Source organism: Nothoprocta perdicaria, unplaced genomic scaffold (assembly GCF_003342845.1).
Source record: "Nothoprocta perdicaria isolate Ctin4 unplaced genomic scaffold, notPer1 scaffold_407, whole genome shotgun sequence".
Taxonomy (NCBI): Eukaryota; Metazoa; Chordata; class Aves; order Tinamiformes; family Tinamidae; genus Nothoprocta; species Nothoprocta perdicaria.
Genome location: NW_020455652.1, coordinates 172,756 through 192,159, shown reverse-complemented (window position 1 = coordinate 192,159; position 19,404 = coordinate 172,756). Strand labels below are relative to the sequence as shown.

General features: G+C 49.2%; 1 protein-coding gene across 1 annotated transcript in view; it reads left to right on the top strand.

Annotated features, from left to right (window-relative positions):
- Positions 1-3,224, top strand: part of TRIB1 (tribbles pseudokinase 1) — a 7,042-nt gene extending 3,818 nt beyond the window's left edge. The window contains exons 2-4 of the mRNA XM_026045647.1: positions 4-175; positions 570-862; positions 2,694-3,224. Coding sequence (XP_025901432.1) covers positions 4-175; positions 570-862; positions 2,694-3,162 — 934 coding nt within the window. The 3' untranslated portion in view covers positions 3,163-3,224. The remainder of the gene's footprint in view (positions 1-3; positions 176-569; positions 863-2,693) is intronic.
- The last annotated feature ends 16,180 nt before the right edge of the window (positions 3,225-19,404 follow it).

Here is a 19,404-nt window from a genome sequence, read left to right as displayed (position 1 = left end):
CAGCGCGCCCGCGTCGCCCTGCGCGCACGGCGACGATGGTGGTGGCGGCGGCGGCGGTGGCGGCGGCAGCGCCGGTCCCAGCCTCATCGCCTCCTACCTGCTGCTGCCGCTGGCCGAGCGCGAGCAGGTGTCGCGCGCGCTCAGCGTCAGCTCCGGCCGCGAGCTGCGCTGCAAGGTGAGCGGGTGGCGCGGGGGGGACGCGCGGAGCCCGGCCCGGCGGGCTGCCCGCGGGGAGACTCCCCGTGCAGACACTGCTGACCTTGGAGCACCCGAGACGCGCCCGGTGTCCGCCAGCCGCCGGGACGGCTTTGGGTTTTCTTTCTCTTTGTTTTCTCCGTTCCTCTCTTTGTTTTCTCCGTTCCTCTCTTTGTTTTCTCCGTTCCTCTCTTTGTTTTCTCCGTTCCTCTCTTTGTTTTCTCACGAGCAGCGCTTTAACTGCGCTTTAACGCCGCGGAGAGCGTCGGAAGCGTCGCGGGCGGCCGTCCAGCGCCCCGCGCGTTGTGTGGGGAATGTTGCCATGCGAGCGGCCGCTCTTGACGCTGCGTTTTGCTCCGCTTTCCTCCTCACAGGTGTTCCCTCTCAAACACTACCAGGACAAGATCCGGCCCTACATCCAGCTGCCCTCGCACAGGAACATCACCGGTGTCGTGGAGGTGATCCTCGGCGACACCAAAGCCTACGTGTTCTTCGAGAAGGACTTTGGGGACATGCACTCCTACGTGAGGAGCTGCAAGAGGCTGCGGGAGGAGGAGGCTGCCCGGCTTTTCAAGCAGATYGTCTCGGCTGTAGCTCACTGCCACCAGTCGGCCATCGTGCTCGGTGACCTCAAGCTCAGGAAATTCGTCTTTTCTAATGAGGAAAGGTAAGAGGTTCTTCCTCAGCAGCCCCTGTGAGGGAGTGGATGGGGAGAAACGCTGGGCTTGGGGGGAAAAGGTATTGTGTGGGGTGGATTTTGCCYGGTGAGCCAGGCGTCACCTACAGAGGATCCCAGCATGACGTGTGCGTACGGAGTCACAGACCTTGCTGGGCTGCGCTTATTCACCATGCAGGGTTGGGTGATGAAGTGGAGAAGCTCAGTGTGAGCGCCCGCGCGCTCGCCGGTGCTCCACGGACCAGGGCTGGGCATGGGGACGTTCCTGGGAGTGCCCCACAGTGCCCCGTGCCCCATAGACACCCGTGCTGATCCTTTGCACCGAAAATGACTCAAAGGCTCCAAGTGCCTGAGGGAGGCGGCTCGGGCGCTGGGCACGAAAGGGAAAACTGCTGTTCCCTGATGGCAGCGAGAGGAAGGAAGCCCCGTTCCCAGAGTGGGAGAGGAGCCGCCAGGAAGGGTCTTCTCTAAGAGCTGCTTATGGCGGGTGCATTTCTAAGGAAAGGTTCCCTGTGCCCTTTGAAGTTTTTCTGTCTCTTCCCTGTTGGTGCTTTGTGCCCCTGTATCCGTGTGGATGAGGCACGTGCAGGAGCGAGGGTGCTACGTGGTTAAATGCTTCTTGGGGAGTTCTTCTCTTAGGGAAAAACACCATAGTGAAACTTGGTGTGAAGCACAGATTTCGGGAGGGATGATTCTAAGCCTCTTTGCTTAGAAATACTTTCCCGATTACTTTTTAATGTTAGATGTGGCAGTCGCTTCATGTTTTCAAGGTGCGTTTGCTGCTCCCCTGCTCCCTCCTTTGCACGGCACAGCCACAAGTGGGGTCTAATAAGCAAAGCTGACATTGATCAGGTGCTTATCCCATCGCAGGCTATAATAAGTAAAAGCTTTAATGCACTTGTCTGATGAGACTTGAGGTGCTAGTAGGAAAATGCTTTTTTTTTTTTTTTTTTTTTTTACTTAACTGATGCTTCTTGAAGTAACATGAGGAGTAACGTATGACTACGATAAGAAAATTAACCAGAACGGCCCCCCTGAAACAGAAACAGCCGTATGTTGACATGCAAAGAAAGCAATTCCTTTGAAAGAAGCAATTGCAGCTTTTCCCGCCCATAATGAGATGAAACTTTTGTTGAAATGTGAGGTTGCACACAGCCTTGCTAATGTGGAAACGCGCGTTGCACAGGCGAACGTCATGTGCGTGGCGTTTGGCAAGAAGAGGGTTAAGCAACGCGCGGCAGGCTCCTCGGCTGCGAGCACAGGTGCAGTTTCAGCGCGCAGCAGCCAATGGCGGGCCCGCCGCGCGCCTTGAGTCATATTTTCCGTTTGCAGAACCAATGGGTATTTTGCATTACAACAGGAGGTCACCTCGAGGACAGGCTGCAGTTAACACATTTACGCCCCAGCGGCCGGCGGGGCAGAGCAGAGCCCTCCCGGAGCACGTGAACGGAGCAGGGGGTCGGGGCCRACCCCTCTGGAGGACACGGCCCTTGCAGTGGTCCCCAGCTGGCAGGGGCAGAAAATAAAGGATGGGGAGTGACCCTGGGCRTGCAGGAGATGTGACTTTGGGTCTGGGAGGCCGTGCAGCTGGCGCTGGTTGCTGTGGGAGCCCGCGGTGCTGTCAGCATTGCTGCCAGGCACGGGGCATCGCGGGATGCGCGGGCCAGGAGAGCAGGGAGCAGCTTYCCTGTCTACTCCCTGCACCTTGGTGCCACACAGGGAGCTGCGACCGCCCCAGCGGGCGGTTTTTCCTTCTTAAATCGGAGCCTGTCCTGTGCTGGCGCCGGTGGGTAACGTGCGCCTGCCTTTCCTGTGCCCCTAGGACGCAGCTGCGGCTCGAGAGCCTGGAGGACACGCACATCATCAAGGGCGAGGACGACGCGCTCTCCGACAAGCACGGCTGCCCCGCGTACGTCAGCCCCGAGATCCTCAACACGACCGGCACCTACTCGGGCAAATCAGCCGACGTGTGGAGCTTGGGAGTGATGCTCTACACCCTGCTGGTGGGACGCTACCCCTTCCACGACTCGGACCCTAGCACGCTCTTTTCCAAAATCCGGCGTGGACAGTTCTGTATCCCCGAGCACGTCTCTCCCAAAGCCAGATGCCTCATCCGCAGCCTGCTGAGGCGGGAGCCCTCCGAAAGACTCACTGCTCCAGAGATCTTGCTTCATCCTTGGTTTGAAGCAGTCTTGGAGCCTGGATATACAGACCAGGAAACGGGAACTGCGGATCAAATCGTTCCAGAGTATCATGGAGACAGTGACGATATTAGTTCCTTCTTCTGCTAATCCTGAAAATCTCAAAAATCCCTCACGATTCTCACACACGGCATCTTTTATTTTTTCTTTTCTTTTTTTTTTTTTTTTGACTTTTGACTCACAGCATCTTGAAGTGCCAGTATGGTCCGAAAAGTGACCTTGTGTGAAGCAAATGTCAAGCCGTAGATCCGCTCCTGGAGCCTCTGCCGAGTGCCCCCAGCTCCCGTTGCCGGTGGGTCCCTGCCCTGGCCRGGAGGACCCGCGCGGGAGCCTCCTGGCTCCTCTCCTGGTGGAGAGGAGTCCGCAGAGCTGGACCACCAGGCACGGAAGAGGCACGAAGGCGGCTCCTGGGGTTCCCCATTCCCGCCAGGGAAGTGGTGCAGGGGGCACGAGACGCCTTCCTACCTGAGCAAATCTGACAAGAATTGGGGAAAAAGGGGGAACGGACTTGGAGCTTCTGCCTGCAGGAGGGAAGGAGGTCTCAATCGGCTGTCCGGCACCTGCRTGTGGCTCCAGCCGACCCCATCGCCTCTTGGTGAGGAACACGGAGCTGTTAAAGGTCCCTCTGCAAGACAAGTCACCACCCCGATCGCTGCTGTGACTCTTCCCGGAAGAGCAAACAGTTGATCTCGCAGCTGGATCCCCCCTGCTTTCATTTGCCGAACGTGCGAGCGTTTGAAGCCAACTGCTTAAGCCTAAAGCCACCGCGGCTCTAGCTCATCCTATGCCTTCAGTGAGCTTTGTGAGCAGCAGCTCCTGTCAGCTCCRAGTGCCAAAACGTATCCGTTTACTCAAACGTAACACTATGGGGTGGGGCGCCTTCCCTCGGGAATCGCTGATAAGCGGCATCTTGTACAGTATCTGCGAACAGTGTCGCGTTGTCCCACAGGCTCAAGTCTTTAAAACATCGCATCTCCTCTCCTCCTCCCTCCGCCGCCCCCAGAAAGGTAGTCTTAAGCATAGAAAAAATCCCTCAAGAGCCTTAGTTGATTATTCCGGTATGTTGTTTGCCTCCAACTGCGTTATTTTTCCCCCACGCTTTAGGAAAAAAAATTTTTTTTTTTTTTTTTTTTTTTTTTTGCATGGCTGCTCATAGGCTTTCCAATGCGGAGAATGAATAGATGGAAATCAGTAGCTGCCTGGGTTGGGGGTAAGTCAAGCTTAGGCCTGCCGGAAACAACTGCTTGTTTTCCCATTGGTGCCCGGTGTAGAGGGGCGCCCATTGGCGTTGGGCGAGCGAGGGGCGGCCGTTGGGCCCCGCAGCCCCGTGCGCTGGGGGACACTGCATTTACCTCATGGACTGCGTGCTCTGTACATACCTTCCTGGCCGGGGGGCTCTTTTTTTGTGTGTTTTTATTTTTATTTTTTCTTCGTTTTGTTGTACTTTGTCCTACTAAGAGGTGTCGAAGAGCAATTTAATGTGAATTACTGTTGGCAATACTAACTTGACAGAATCATGAGCATTAAGAGCGGGGCGGCCGCCGCTCTCCGTTGCACTAAACCTCTCATGATTGCTTGACATTTGTATCTGTGATACAGTTTAACCCTCCTACGGAAAGCAGTACCTTTGTATATATTGGTGGAAGACTCTGCCACAGAAAAGCTAAAAACACTATGTCTGACTTGTAAATACGTGTATATAGTATCATGTGGAAACCCAGATGATAAAGTCTGACCTGTAGAAACTTTTAATAAACTCGTTTCATAATGTTGGTCCCTGCTCCTTGTGCCGCGTCCCACTGCCCGGCAGGATGGGAGTGATTGCGCCGAGCGGCGCCAGGCTGAATCCCGGGAATAGGGGACATGGTGGGTGGCGAGGGCAGCATCCGTCCCCGCTGCTCCAGGGATGGATGTGACCCTGGTTTTTGGGCAAACCAAAGCCATGGCTCCTGCATTTCAGTTGCCGAGATGGCAGCAGGAGCTGCTTCTCCTGGTGCCTGGGAACCAGGGCTCTGGAGAGCAGCAGGATTGCGGCTGGGCAACGCCAGAGCCTCCTTGCGATCCACCCAGCGCGSTGAGATCATCCCCGGCAAGCGGCAAGGAGGAAGAGAGGCTGCGGCTTTATTTATCCTTTGCCTCATGTTTAACTTTGTCCTTTTGCTTGAAATCTGTTCGCCGCAGCAACTGCTTCCAGGCAGGTCTCGGAGCCAGAGCGACGCTCGAGAGGCTCTCCCTATATTTAGCCAGAGAGCTGAGAGCAGGAAGAGGGAAGAGGTACCTGGTGATAGGGTGATAGTGCAAAGCCAAGCTCCTTACTTTCTCMAGGGGCACAAGGTGCCTTGACTCCCACTGCAAGAAACCAGCCATCTATGCAGTAAGCTTATTAGCACTTGTCGAGCGAATGTCAAACACCAAAATATCCCGGGTTGCTTTGCTGAAGTTATTCTTGCAAGAGCAGTAAAAATACATGTGTCACAGAGCCCGTCTGATTAAATTACCCCCTACCCCGCCACACTTCAGGTCTTGGACAGGAGCCCCGAGGCATCTTCTTCAAACAACTGTGTGTTTTGGTAAAACCTTGCAAACTTGCAAAACACTTTTTTTTTTTTAAATCTTTTTTTTTCTTTCTTTTCTTTCCGGTCTGCAGTTCAGTCACCCTCCCTAGGTGAATGTGTAGGTCACCCCATGACTTTATTTCACATGAGCCACACTGCAGAGCAATTAAAATAAATGCCAAATTGTAGTAACATCTGCAAACAGCTTCTGTGTTGCTTTAGGGATTATCATGCAACATCCGTTTGTACAGCAGAATAAATTGCTAATGCTTCGTAACCCCATCGTTTGTATTATTGTATACAAAGTTTCAGAGCATGTTGAAAGACCAGCATATTAAGTGATTAAACTTTGATGGTGGGTGTGAGAACTTTGATTTATGCAATGCATACATTTCTTTTCGAGAGAGTCATAATTTGTCTATTTTTAAATGGACCTTTTGGACAAGGACTATAGGAATCACTGAATTTCTCTCTCCTGGCAGCTCACTGCTTCAGTCCTGCACTTACAAGGACTCTGAGAAATGCCCAGAGCCTTCAGCCATCTTTTTTTTTTTTTTTTTTTGCCGAAAGCAAAAAACAAAGAAGTTGAGGTTTTTCGCTGCTTCCCAGCTTCCATCCTAAAGCAGCACCAAGCTGCCTCCCAGCCAGGATAACCCTTACTTCATAGATATCTGTCTCTGTTAACTCTAAATTCATGCTTAGGTTGCATTTTAGCCCTCAGCTCAATTTTTTTTTTTTTTTTTAAACAAAGTCACGGCAAAATATATAAATTAGCCTGCTTTTAAAGTGCCAGGTAAAACAGCCAGCTCAGCACACTCTGCTTTAAGGTCAACGTTTCTCTGCCAAGCAGGTGATACCGCTGAGGTTACATGCAGCTAATTAAGAGATTATTCGTGCAGTTTCAGGTTTACCTACACTAAAACGCAGATGAATTTTAGGAGGCACCTTCAAGTCAGTTTGGGACACTTCTGCATCAGCGGGTTATTTAGGAAAGGCGGGGGAAAGGAGAGCTCTTTTGYGAAGATTTACAACATAAAAGTTCCTGCGCTTGGCTGACTCATAAAGCTTGGACAAGGCTCTTCTCTATCTCCGCCTTAATGGATTATGAGGAGGCCTGAGAGGGAACTTCTAAACACAGATACTGTTCAATCTGTCCCAGAGCATTCTGCCAAGCAAATCTCTCCAGATTCTCTCTTTATACAAAAGGATATAGGCATATATATAGAGTCACATTTTTCATCCTCTGGCATTCTGGCAGAGAAAAAAAAAAAAAGTTTAGCATTATGTCACTGCATAGATTTAGCAGCATGAAGAAATATCCTATGCAAATGATTCTTAAAAATATAATGTTTTCTTTAGAGCATTGACAAGAATAGCTTGACATATAACCACATTCTGAATTAGTCCGTTGCAAAGGAAAAAAAGTCTCTGCTAAATGAACCATCTTTCCATTGTTGGTAGAAACATTATAAAATTTGCAGCATTTTTTATGACAATTCCCCCCTAACTTACAAAATCCTGTTCCCAAAGTGAAATCTCTAGATCGTATTTCGACCGGGATCCATTTTGCTAACGCAAAATTGCAAGTCCTTCAGGATATGAGTTCACAGCAGAAACGTTTCTTTTCTTTTTTTTTTTTATCCCATTTTTTATTGGACCCAGCGATTTAGAAAATGCCTCCAAGAAAACTCATTAGTTTTCATTGCGCTGTACGTATTTATTTACAGTATTTAACCAGCTAAACAAGCTAATGTGCAGCACTTCATTTCCTAATTTGGCTTTGAAGCTGTAGCAGCAGAAGTATCAATTACAGCCTGTCAAATGCAAACATTAACATAACTGTATGAAGCAATCATGTTTCTAACAACAGCGAGCGCTGCCCAGAGGACCAAAATAAATAAAATCCGCCGGGTGAGAGGCAGCGCTTTCCTTCCTGGCGGCGGCGCTGGGGCCGTGCCRTGGCTCGATGGCTCCGAGACACGACGGGGCGACCTGGGACGTGGAGGGACCCGTCACCCACTGTTCCTTGTGCAAGGTGGTCGTGGGGAAAACGCTCCCCTCCTGCAGCTCCGGCCCGCAGCGAGAGCCGAGTTCGATGAGTTATTGGTGGAGATGTTCTCGGTGGCTTCGCTTAGATTGGACTCCTCTTGCGCAAACTGCAGATTAGGAAAGGATTAAGTAACAGCAGTGTGGCTGGAGTATTACACACAGCGCTGGCGCTTAGCCAGGGAATGTAGCATGCAAAAGCCGGCGTTGCCTAAGAAATCAAATATAGCTCTGGTCACCACAGAAAATGACTCTTCTCCACCACCACCTAAGGTGGTGGCTCTGTTTCTCTTGTGTCACCCGGTGTCTTGCAGCAGAAAATTGTTCATTGCAGCACTTTTTTTTTTTTTTTTTTTTTTTTTCCCCCTTTTAACTTCCAGGTAGTGACAAAGCCATAAACCATGTAGATGAATCACGGAAACCGTGAATGCAATTGAGAGCAAAGCCATCACTGGGGCTCGTGATATTCAGCAGGCTTTTTGCTCTCGCGGGGCTCTGAGGGCGGTGTGCTCCACTCTGTGCCCTGCGATTGACCAGGGGCAAAATATTAAAATATGGTCTGGGGTGAAAGGTCTACTCTGGAATCTCCTGCTGGAAAGCAGCAGGTTTGCCAAGGGYGTGTGGATGCTCTTGCCCTGGCAGCGGCACTCACTCTGTCCACCACACTGGGGATGCTGTGCAGCATTTTAGCCCTCCTTCTGATATTCTGGCCATCCACATRGGACCTCTCTTTTGATCCTCTCTGTGCTGTGTGGATCTCAGAATTCCAGGGCAGCAAGTTCCTGGTTAAACCTGGTGTTACTTACTCAGGCTCAGTTGTCTGGGAGGAGGCTTGACTCCAAAGCCAACCTCCAAGGAGACAACTAGACCCATCTCCGCCGGCTATGAGGCCCTGGGGTGACGGCGAGTGCAGCCCAGCACACAAAAAGGCTTAATCAGCAAACTCATGGCATTTTTTTTATCACGAGTCTTGTGATCCTTAATATATCTGAGACTGCACCACTGGGGTTAATGATCTCCAGGAGGGCTCCGACTTTCACATGGGAAAGGAAGGCGCGGGGGCTCTGCTGGCTGCTGGAGCGGAGGGAGGCTCTGAGGTGACCCTGGGAGGTCCGCGTCTGGGCTGGATGCGGGGGCCAGCCGAGCGCTGCCCTYCCGTCTCAGCAGCTGGCAGCACAATAAAATGAAGAATTAGGGCAAAGTCAGCAAATAGTTGCCTGTGCTCAGGCGTGAGGTCAGAGGAATTGCCCTCCTCCTTCTCCGGCCCAAGGTCCTGACTCCGAAACGTGTTCCTAGATCTCGGCCATTTTTTCCCAAACTCGTCTCTTTCGCAGGGAGAGACGTTGGGACATGGGATCCCCGGGCAGGAGGGCTCGGGGCAGCCGGTCCGGGGCTGCAGCGGTGGCCACCCATGATGCACATCCTACTCAGGCATGTGGCCGTGAGTCAGAGCCCCAAAGGAAGAGGCCTCACCCGGCGATAGGCACGGCGCCGCCGGCAGCGCTGCGGGGCCACTGATAAAGGCCATGGCCGCCCAAGGCCTCCCTCCATGAAACGCGTGCGCCCGCCGAGGCCTGCGGCACCGCCATGCCGCTGTCCGGCCCTCAGGATCGTGTGGGAGCTCGTCCCTCAGCATGGACTCCCCTCAGAGCAGCAAGGCCGGCCCAAGGAGCCGCTCGGGGTGCATGGCCCCAGCAGATCCACCCCTCTGCGGGGCAGGTACCCTGGGAACACGGGGCAGCCTCCAGCCCTGCTTCTCCCGCCGGCCTGAGCCCGGCTTACTATCTTCAGCAGCCGTCAGCTGCTCCTGGCCCAGGTGCTAATCTCGCTCGGGCGCTGGGACAGCTGAGAGATGATCCGGACACCCCCTCCCAACAACCATCGCCTTGACAGGAAACAGGTGTCCAGATCTTTTTACCCTTGCAAACGATTGTATTTGACTATTTTGGGAAATAGGCTGCCGCGGTCTTCATGCGATTCCTCCAGAAATCAGGCTGCTCTTTGCGAGGAAATTCTCCCCTCTCCCAGGCAAAGGTCAATGTGCAGCACGCTGGAAACATCCCTGCTGAAAGGGGCACCCAGGAGCATGTGAATGGCAGCGTGCTCGTGGCTTGGGGCTTGAACCCAAAGCCCTGAGCATCTGCGGCACCTTTGTGAGGCCATGGTGTGCCTTGCACGGGGTGACAAACAGGGGGTGGACAGCTGGAAAGCGAGTGCTAGGTGGGCTCTGGCCCCACAGCTGCAGCTCATCAAGGGCTGTTGCCTCTTTTGGAGGTGATTGGCATGGGGGTTTTTGTGGTGGACAGGATTGCCTAGTCCAACCACACGTCRGGCACACACAGATTGCAGTTCAGTGCCCACCATCCCTTGACATACTGGCTAGGATGGTGCCCTTTCCTCAAGTCCACCTGCACTCTACAAAGCACACGTGTAACCCTCAAAAGCAAGGGGAGAAAAGCTCCTCCTAGGACTAATGCGGAGAAGTCAAGTTGGGAGGCCATCAAACAGAACGGAAGAAGTATGAGGATGGACAACCACCATGGTCCAGGCGGCTGCAGCGGTTCAAGTGAGGATAAACACATACCACTTGGCATGAGCTTACAGCAAATGCAGCCCCTGAAAGCACCCCATGACAGAAACTCATCTCCTACCCACCTGCTATGCACCGTGCGGGCAGTGCACAGAGTTTTCTTTATCCACCAGCCAGGGATGCTACTTGCAGCAAGGATACCTGTTATGCAACTCTTGCTCCCATCCCATTCCCCTGCTTTGCTAGTAGGGTACCAAAAATCGTCAGGGGACTGACACAGCCACAGGGAGGTGGGAATAACAYCCTTCTCTGGCTTTGTGTCCTTAGTGGATCTTCCCCCACTGGGGTCAGTGAGAAAAGCATCATGCAAAGCAGCTACCTCTGAGAAGACATGGTTAAAAGGCCAACCATTCTGCATAAGGGCCACTCAGTCTTTGAGCAGGGCGAGCAGCTGGTTCTGCAGATCCCACCTCTAGAAAACTCCCAATCATGAGGCTGTTCACCCAGCAATTTCACTCTAACACAGAGCCCAGTGCAGGTCCCGCGGGCTGCAGCAAGCTCAGCCCCACGAGTGCCCAGCTGACCACGTCCCACTGCACTGCGGTCACGCTTGCTGCAGGCCGGGTCAAACCCGGAGATCCAAGCACAGCTTTCACACACTGGACACCGAGCAGCAACCCAGGGACAAATTCTCCAGCGCATGCAACATTCCTGGGTAAATCAATGGGAAGTGCAGAATTTGGCCTGAAGTCAGGATTTCAGGATTTGACCCAATTTAACCTTGGCATGAATAGTTGCCCAATTTTTTTTTTTTTTTTTTTTTTTTTAACTCAAAAAAAAAACTTTAAAAAAAAATTAAAAAAAAAAAAAAAAAAAAAAAAAAAAAAAAAAAAAAAAAGGCAGCTTGGGTTCAGAAGTGCTGTGCTAGCCAGCAATGTTTTGTTAAAGTTACTTCCACTATTATGGTATTTGTTGGCGTCAGCACTTTGTGCAAAGTAAAAGCGCTGTTCTCGGCTCTCCATCCAGCACAGAGCCCTACGAGCCCGTGCAGAAGTTGTGACTCTTCCCACATTCAACACAGAGCCTCGACAGTTCCTTTTACCRAATTCAGCAGTCAGGCTTTTTTATTTTACTCACTGGAATGAAATCTATCCACATGCAAAATGCCAGGGCTGCTCGTCGCTCTGGATGGAACGAGCCTCATGGTTGAAGGTTTATCGGTCATTTCAGCCCTAAGGATTTCAGCGTTTTAATTACTTCCCTGCATCTCGGGTTTTAGCATGGTGTTGTTTGTTAGCATGTTAAGCAGAGTACAGGGGATGCCAGCAACATCCAAGCCTGCTGGCATTTAGCTTCAGCTCTAAGCCTGGCTTGTAATCTTGCACCGGGCAGTCCCTCTGCTTAAAATCAGAGCTGGGCAGCAGCTGCTGGAAGGACTATCACGGCCCAGTGTGACACCCTGCAAAGGCAGCTGCTGCATTGGGAAGGAAAGGCCTGCCCATAAGAAGTCCCTAGCTACCCTCTTGTGCCTGTTTGACAAAACCAAGCATATTTTCAAGGAAATGGAAAATCAGCTTTATTTTCCCCGTGGCAACTACATGTACTGTTTCTTATGCTTTAAGAATAAAGACCAATTCTCTGCCTCTTTTCTTCCTTGCCCAGCAGAAGGGTCAATCCCAGAGCACAGAGAGCAGGCTGCCAATGGGTTTGTCTGATTGAAAATTTTTTTCTCCTTCACAGAAGATGAATCTTGATGGTTCCTCATAGTTTAACAGCAGTTTTTCCCATGTAAACCTAGAGTCTGTGTTTCTTTTTTTCCCCTAGAACATCTCTTGGAGGGAGATGAAGAAACTCTTCACTCCTGCAGGTATGGAAAGTCCAACACCAAAGTCTGAGAGATGTTCTAGGGGAAAAAAAGAAACACAGACTTCTTCAACTGCTCGTTCCCTTGCTTTTGGAAAGTGAAAAAGAGAGATAAGGGGGCATTTCAGCAATAAAAGCAGTTGATGGATGTTTAATACATGTAGGACACTGGCCTTGGCACCAGGACATGCTTCAGGGCTTGAGGCATCATGGGTGACAGGTCTGGTGCTAGGGAGGAAGCTGCTGGCGGGGAGGAAGAACGTGGGCGTTGAGCAGAGACACAGGAGCATGGTGACAGGGATGGGAAATTGCAATGTGGGAACGGGTGAGGATGGTCATGCCCTGATTGCCAGGGCTGCTGATCGTGTTTTATAATTATGTGACTTATCACAGCCTCTTGGTCATTCTGTTTTTGCTGCTCTTGGCCTCCTGCTCTGATTGCAACTTGGCCTTGGGACTATTATGACTGTGGAAAAAAGACAGAGGGATGCTGGAAGTCAAAGCCTGCCAGGGGGGTGACTGAGGTTGCACCCAACCTGTTAAAATGAAGCAGTGTCTTTCAATTCCGTTGCTGGGCTATCAGTTTTGAGAAGGGGATGACATGGTTTAGTGTGTCATCAGATTCACCCTGGAGGCTTTTACTTTTAGCCTTTTGCTTTTTTCCCCTTTGTGTGTGACTTGACACCGTCTTTGCACAACCCAATAACAGCACGGGATCGCTCTCCAAATATTACAACCGTGGGGCAAGCAGCTTGCTCGCTCCATCCCATGCTCGGCTCCAAGGATTACAAGGCAGATTAGGATCAGGATTGCCTTCCTAATGTTCTCAGCCTCAAAACAGGTGTAAGGGGAAAACACGTGCGGGAAACTGTGCGGAGAACCTCTCCAGGAGGAATTGTTGGCTAAATACTAGCTCGAGATTGGGATCAGGCAGCTGCTGAGCTGGGCTTTTCCCACTCTGAGGTAGCCTGGGAGTAGTGTTGCAGGCTGCAGGTCTGTGCAGAGCACAAATGCCGTTGTGTRCGTGCATTAGGGTAATTGCTCTCTCACACTGCATCCTCAGAGCAACTGTTAAAATGGCAAGTAAAGAAGCCATGGAAAAAAAAAATGGAGAGCACTCCTCCATGGCAAAGGCAGAGCACAACACGCCCGTTGCTGGAGTGTGGGCTTGCGGATGGAGGGAGAAGCATGACTGCAGCGCAATATCCCGAGGATTCAAATGTGCACAGAGTCTTTTGTTCAGTTAATCCTGCACATGTCGGGGTTGTTTGAGAATGACATACACAGAGGAAGAGTCATGGGCCCCAACTCAACACCTATTATTGGTAATCTGTTATCTTTGTTACAGAATGTTAGCTCTAAGCCTGAATGTATGTTATATCGATCACATTCTGTCCTGCAAACACATCCGGCCTGGAAAGCTTGGACTGGATCTAGCATGCATGTCTTGCCTGCTTTTTGTTTTCAGCTGGATAGACTTGAGCAAACTGAGATCATGTGACTTGCCAAAACCACCCAGTGAGTCACTGGCTCAGCCCAGATTAGATCTCAGGAGCTTTCTAGCTTTGATCTAGCCACAAGACCACATGGTTCTTTCTATAGTCTTTGATGAAAGGGTGCATAAACACACATAAGGTAGTTTACTAAATTTTCTGGAGATTCTGAAAAAAAAGGTTTTACCCCAAGGCAAGCAAAATTGGGATGTGTTATAGATGGGTGCCTCACTGGAATAAGGAAAGCAGCGGGGAGTGTATGTCAAAACACCTCAAAGAAACAGTGTGTGCAAGCGACAACCGGATGCTCGGGATAATGGTGCAGCAAGGGCTGTACCTGCTATGTGGGTCTTTCCACAAGAGCTAGTTACCTTATGCAGAGATGTTGTTGCGTCACCCTTCAGTAAGTATAAACACATTAAGCAATGTTATTCTCTAAAACATCAACACATAAGCTACTTACAATGGACTAAAAAGTCATTGTTGCTTTGAGGATATATTTGTCCCAAGTGATTCATAACAATCTGTGGCACTGCGGCTATGAAGACTTCTAAAGGATGCCTCCACTTCCAGGCAAGTATCCACGGAAACAAGCGCACAAGTTTGCTTTGTTTGCCTTGTTTTACCTAGGATAACCTTTTAATCTACTCTGTAGGCAACCGGGCTTCCCTACTGAAGCAGATGTTTATCCCTTATTAACAAAAGGCTTTACTTTCTGGACCCAATGTGCTGCCTGACCACCACGATAGCTCTTGCAGGATGGGCAGGGGTGCCCTTTCTCGGAGCTGGATGAGGAAAAGGCCATCTAGATGGCAACAGCTCGGCTATTACAGTACTAATGTGGTTCCTGAGGCTGCTGCCAAGAATTGCCTGCCTCTGCCTGCCTGAGCCAGAAGATGCGAGGAATGATGAAATCGAAGCTAGCAGAGCACAGGGAGCCGTGTTGCCCTGACCTTGGGATTTGGAGCAGGAATGGAGAGCAGACCAAATAAATACCCTCGTGCTCTCAGGACGAGGAACCAAGTTCGGCAACATCCACCCGCTCGCAAGGGAAAGCTTTGTCAACAGCACCAATGCCAGGAGACTAGTTTTGACCTGCAAATCACCTTTACTTGTTTATTTATTTTATTTTATTTTATTTTATTTTATTTTATTTTATTTTATTTTATTTTATTTTATTTTATTTTATTTTATTTTATTTTATTTTATTTTATNATTTTATTTTATTTTATTTTATTTTATTTTATTTTATTTCATTTCATTTCATTTCATAGTTTTTGTTTTGTTTTGTTTTACTGTATTTTACTATATTTTATTCATTGTGTTTTATTTGTTCTGACTTATTTTGTTGGTTTTTTTTTCACTCTAGGCTCCCTGTCTCTCAGCTCTGGCATGCAGAGAGGCATCCTGCAATATCCTGCATCCCGTGAAATCCCTGTGTCCACGTGGAAGTCAGCTCTCCGCTTTCAGAGAGACCCACGTCATTAGGGTAAACCAGCGTGTGTGTGTCTGTGTCAACACATAACAAAACACATTGTACGCACCCTGAGCTCAGGAACTAATACGTGCTCTGGCAGGAAGACAGCTGTGCAAGCAAGAGCACAAGGTCATAAGCAAAGGCAATATTATCTCCTGTGGGACTAATAAAGACAAAAGACAAAGCAACTGTTGACTGAGCTTTTGAGCTGGGTGGTTGGGACACTGCACTGGGGAATGCAGMAGCTACTAGAGCACTGGTGCCGGGTGCAGGTAAAGGCTCCACTGAAAAAGCCTGCAGAAATGGAACCAAAGCTGCACATTGCTCTTCTGGGTATAGAGAAAAGAATACGGTAAAGATACATTGGGGACTATTTAGGAGCTTGCAACTGCTGGCGTCTCCTCACACTGGCGTCAGCTCCTCCTGACTTCTTGATTTGAATAGATCTGACATGGTCCACATAGGCTCATGCCTCCTATTAAGACAGTTTGCAGAGACAGAAGGTCAGACCCTGTTCAATGGCTTTGCACGCTCCCTAGGAAACCCAGGATCTTTGTGTTTCTAAGTCAGGACTGGGGTCTGTACCGCTGCCAAACTGTAAAAGCCTGCGCAGCATTTGTGTCCAGTCCTAGCAGGAAATGTCTTCCTTCTGGTTCTGTAAGAAACTAGACGTGATTTATGGAGTGAAGTCCTACTTAATGAAACTGAAAATGAGATACTGATGGGCAGCTGTAACAGGACCACCTCACTGCACCAGGCAACAGCGTGTTCAGTCCTCCAGTCACCTCTCTATAACTCATGGGAGGAAGCCCCACCAGGGTTTTAATTCAGTGCGCTATTAGCTTGATTGCTTCATCCAGCCATCAACAGCTCACTGGAGTTAAAAAAAGAAAGAGGCGATCATGCAGTAAACCTCAGACAGCTCTCGGTARCTCAGAAAAGAGCTTCCTTCTGATAGAAATGGGAGAGTTAATCACTTAATCTAAAAATTAGAAGTTGCTTTGGCACTGCAGATTGTAATCAGATTTATCTCATGCAAGTAGATTAGAGCCCTAATTATCAGTCCATGCTTGCAGTGTGCACACATATGTGTGTGCACATAGTCACACATACTTCTCTGTATTCTGAAATGTGTACAAGGTACAACTCAAAACCTAAGAAGTAGAGAAATTTTTGGTGCCCTGTGTGAGGAGAAGGAAACACACATTGATGGTGCTGGATGGTCTCAATTTGTCTCAATCGATGGCTTTGGCTACATCGGATATGTAGTTGTCTATAAAGATGGTATCTCTGAAGTGGAGGATTTGGCAAAGCTTGTGGTGGTGGTGGAACAGCAGTTAAGCCTTAAGAAAATGGTTGGCCTGGTAGGACTGGGAGAGATTGCAGCAGGATTGGGTTTATGCCAATGAAACATTACTCGCCATGGGGCAAGCTAAACCCTTGTGACCTTGTGGTCAAATTTCTGGCTATCGCTCCTGTAAGAGAAAATCCAAGTGGTGYTGGTGCCCTTGCTGAAGTCAGCAGACCTGAGGAACATGCATCAGTGTCAGAAACCCAAGCACASGCTGACAAACTTCGTCACTTCTTGGAGACACAGGCTGGTACATCACATTACTTCACTGTGACTGATGGAACTGAGACGTCTCCAGAGCAGCAGAGAGCAACATCCTGGAGACAGAGATCACTGACTTTTTTTAGTAATGACATGACTGAAGGCCTCTCACCATGCTCAGGGTGGGTTAAATGTGCTCTCTCACCTCACCGTTATTGCAGCACATTGCCAAGTCTGGTCGTTGGTGTTCCCACTTACCACAAATTATTGCTAACACGGTCATTTTTTCATGGTCCCCTTGTGTCTGAGTTCTCAAGGTTGCACCGGGTACGTGCATGTGTGTTTGTGTGCACATATTTAAAGCTGTTACTGGCACAGTTGACTGGGAACATTAATATATAATGAGGCGTGTTAATGAAAACTGTGAAATATTTGAGAATATTCTATTGGATGTAGAAAACTCCATGATCTCAGAGATGAAAAAGAGGTATGCTGGGCAAGACTCAGCCTGATTAAAAAGAGATATAGAAAGGGCAATATAAGTAATACATGAAGTATTAAAAAAAAAATAAAATGCAATGATTACAAATTAAAGGAGTGTAACTGATTGATAAAAGGAAACCAAAGCATTCCAAAAATCGTTTCAGGAACAATATTGCCTTCTCTCCTAAACCTATCCCGGTGACAGAATAGATCTATGGCTAAATGCAGATGGTAAAATCATAAACATTGGTGCAGAAAAGGAAGAAATGCTCAAGAGCTATCCTGGCTCCACGCTTGGAAAGGAGCAGGATATTCGTCCCATATGATGTTATGGATGGAGTAGAGCATTTACCATCTGGAACAAAGGAGGATGTGAGGCAGCATCTGCTAAAATTAAGCATTTTTTTTTTCACATCATCTGGCCCAGCTATCTTTGCGCCTTAAAGGAGCCAGCTAAAATGCTTGATGAAGTTTTATATTTACAAATTTGGGAAAACTGGGGAAATTCCAAAGACATGGAAGACTGCCAGCGCAGCTCCAGGATGTACTAAGTGCAAAAGGGATACTCTGGGGAACAATAGGCCGCTTGGCTCGGCACCACCCCCAGTCCCAGAACAGTTAATTCAGGACTCTGACAACTAGGAATTAGAGGCTAAAAATAAAACCAATGCTAATCAGCAGGGTTTCGTGGAAGGTAAATCGTGTCAAAGAAACCTGTTGTGTTTTTTCAGACTGGATTACAGACCTGGTTGACACAGTATACATGGATTTCTCCACCACATGACAATTTGATTAATGAGCTCACGTTAGGCAGGATGAATAGCACACACACTACCTGGATAAGAAGTTGGCTGAGGGACAGAACAGAAAATGCAGTTGCTAACGGGGAATAGCAGTGGGATGGGGATGTTTGACAGGGTAAATGCAGTGGCACGGAGCTCTGTGTTTCTGTAGCTTCAATCTAGCTCGAGCATCTCCTTAGGGTTAGAGAGCCTAACATGGCAAAAGGCTCTTGGCAAGGTCTGTCTTGTCTGCTAGGACAAGGGTATGTCCAAGCAATTACTTGCACTCTTCCGGGASAAAAACCAAAGCAGAGAGGTAATGGAGATGGGTGATATTTCAGGAGGTTGTGAAAATATGTGGAAATAATGGCTGCTGAAAAAAGAGTCAGTTCTAAAGGAGATCTTTGGGCATCCAATATCAAATTTCTGGCCTAAGACCCTGTCTGAAGCCACCCAAGCAAATCAGTAGCAGAGCTGGGAGGAGAGCTCAGCAGGCGCTGGCTCCAGGCCTGACCCAGGATGAGTCACTTATCTTACACATGTTGCATCTTTTCCATGCGAGGAACAAGCATTGACATCAGCAGAGATCACAAAGAACATTTCCTGCTGGCCAACGCCGACTATCTGTCCTCTTCCCAGGGTAAATATCAACTTCCACCATCAAATTACTGGAGCAACACTTCATCAGAGGACTCCATCACGGAAGAACATTGTGCTAAGTGGCTGAGGAAGGATTTGCGAGGCAGGTTCTTGTAAGCTAATGTGTTCACGGAGTGTTTGCTCACGTCTCCTAACTTGCTTTGTTGTTTCTCTCCACAGCTTCAATATTTTCAAGGAATGGCAGCTTGCAGGCTACCAGGTGATGTTAACCATACAGTGAAATGCAGTTTTATGAAGAAATCAGGCAGGAAAAGCTTTATTAGGCACATTAATATCTGCTTCTGGTGCTGGGGCAGGGGGAAGCTCATGTCCTGACATTCCCCCCTGCAGCAGCTGGCACCAGTTCAGTGATTGTACTGGCTGTGCAGTGCTCTCCCTTTCCATATCCCTCAGATCATGCAGAAGTCCACAGCAGGTTCCAGGCAGGCAGGAAAGAGAAATCAGAATATCCTGGGAATCCAGCTCATACGTCAATGCAATGTCAATACGTGACTGTGCTCCGGGTGCTGCTTTCCCCAGCCTGGCTTGCACTTGGCAGGCGGGGAAGCAGTAGCTGATCTGCAGGAGGGTGAGCTGGTCTTTAGGAAAACCGGAGGGTGACGCGGGGTAAGATAACCACTTTGCAAATATTTATTATCTTTTGGAAGCCAGCAAGATTCGTTTTATTTCCTCTGCAGTGCCTCTGCCTGACATAGGAGGGCTGCCAACTATGACATCTCCCTGCAGGCCAACAACACAGACACCAGGAATAACCAACAGCTGGATCTGTTTGGGTCTTTTATGAGTGGGGGGRAAAAAAAAAGGAAAGAATTGTGTCATTAATACATGAAGCACAGGGCAGGAAGCACTGTGGTGTGTTCCTGAGCCTTGTCCTAGCCAGCAGGACACTTC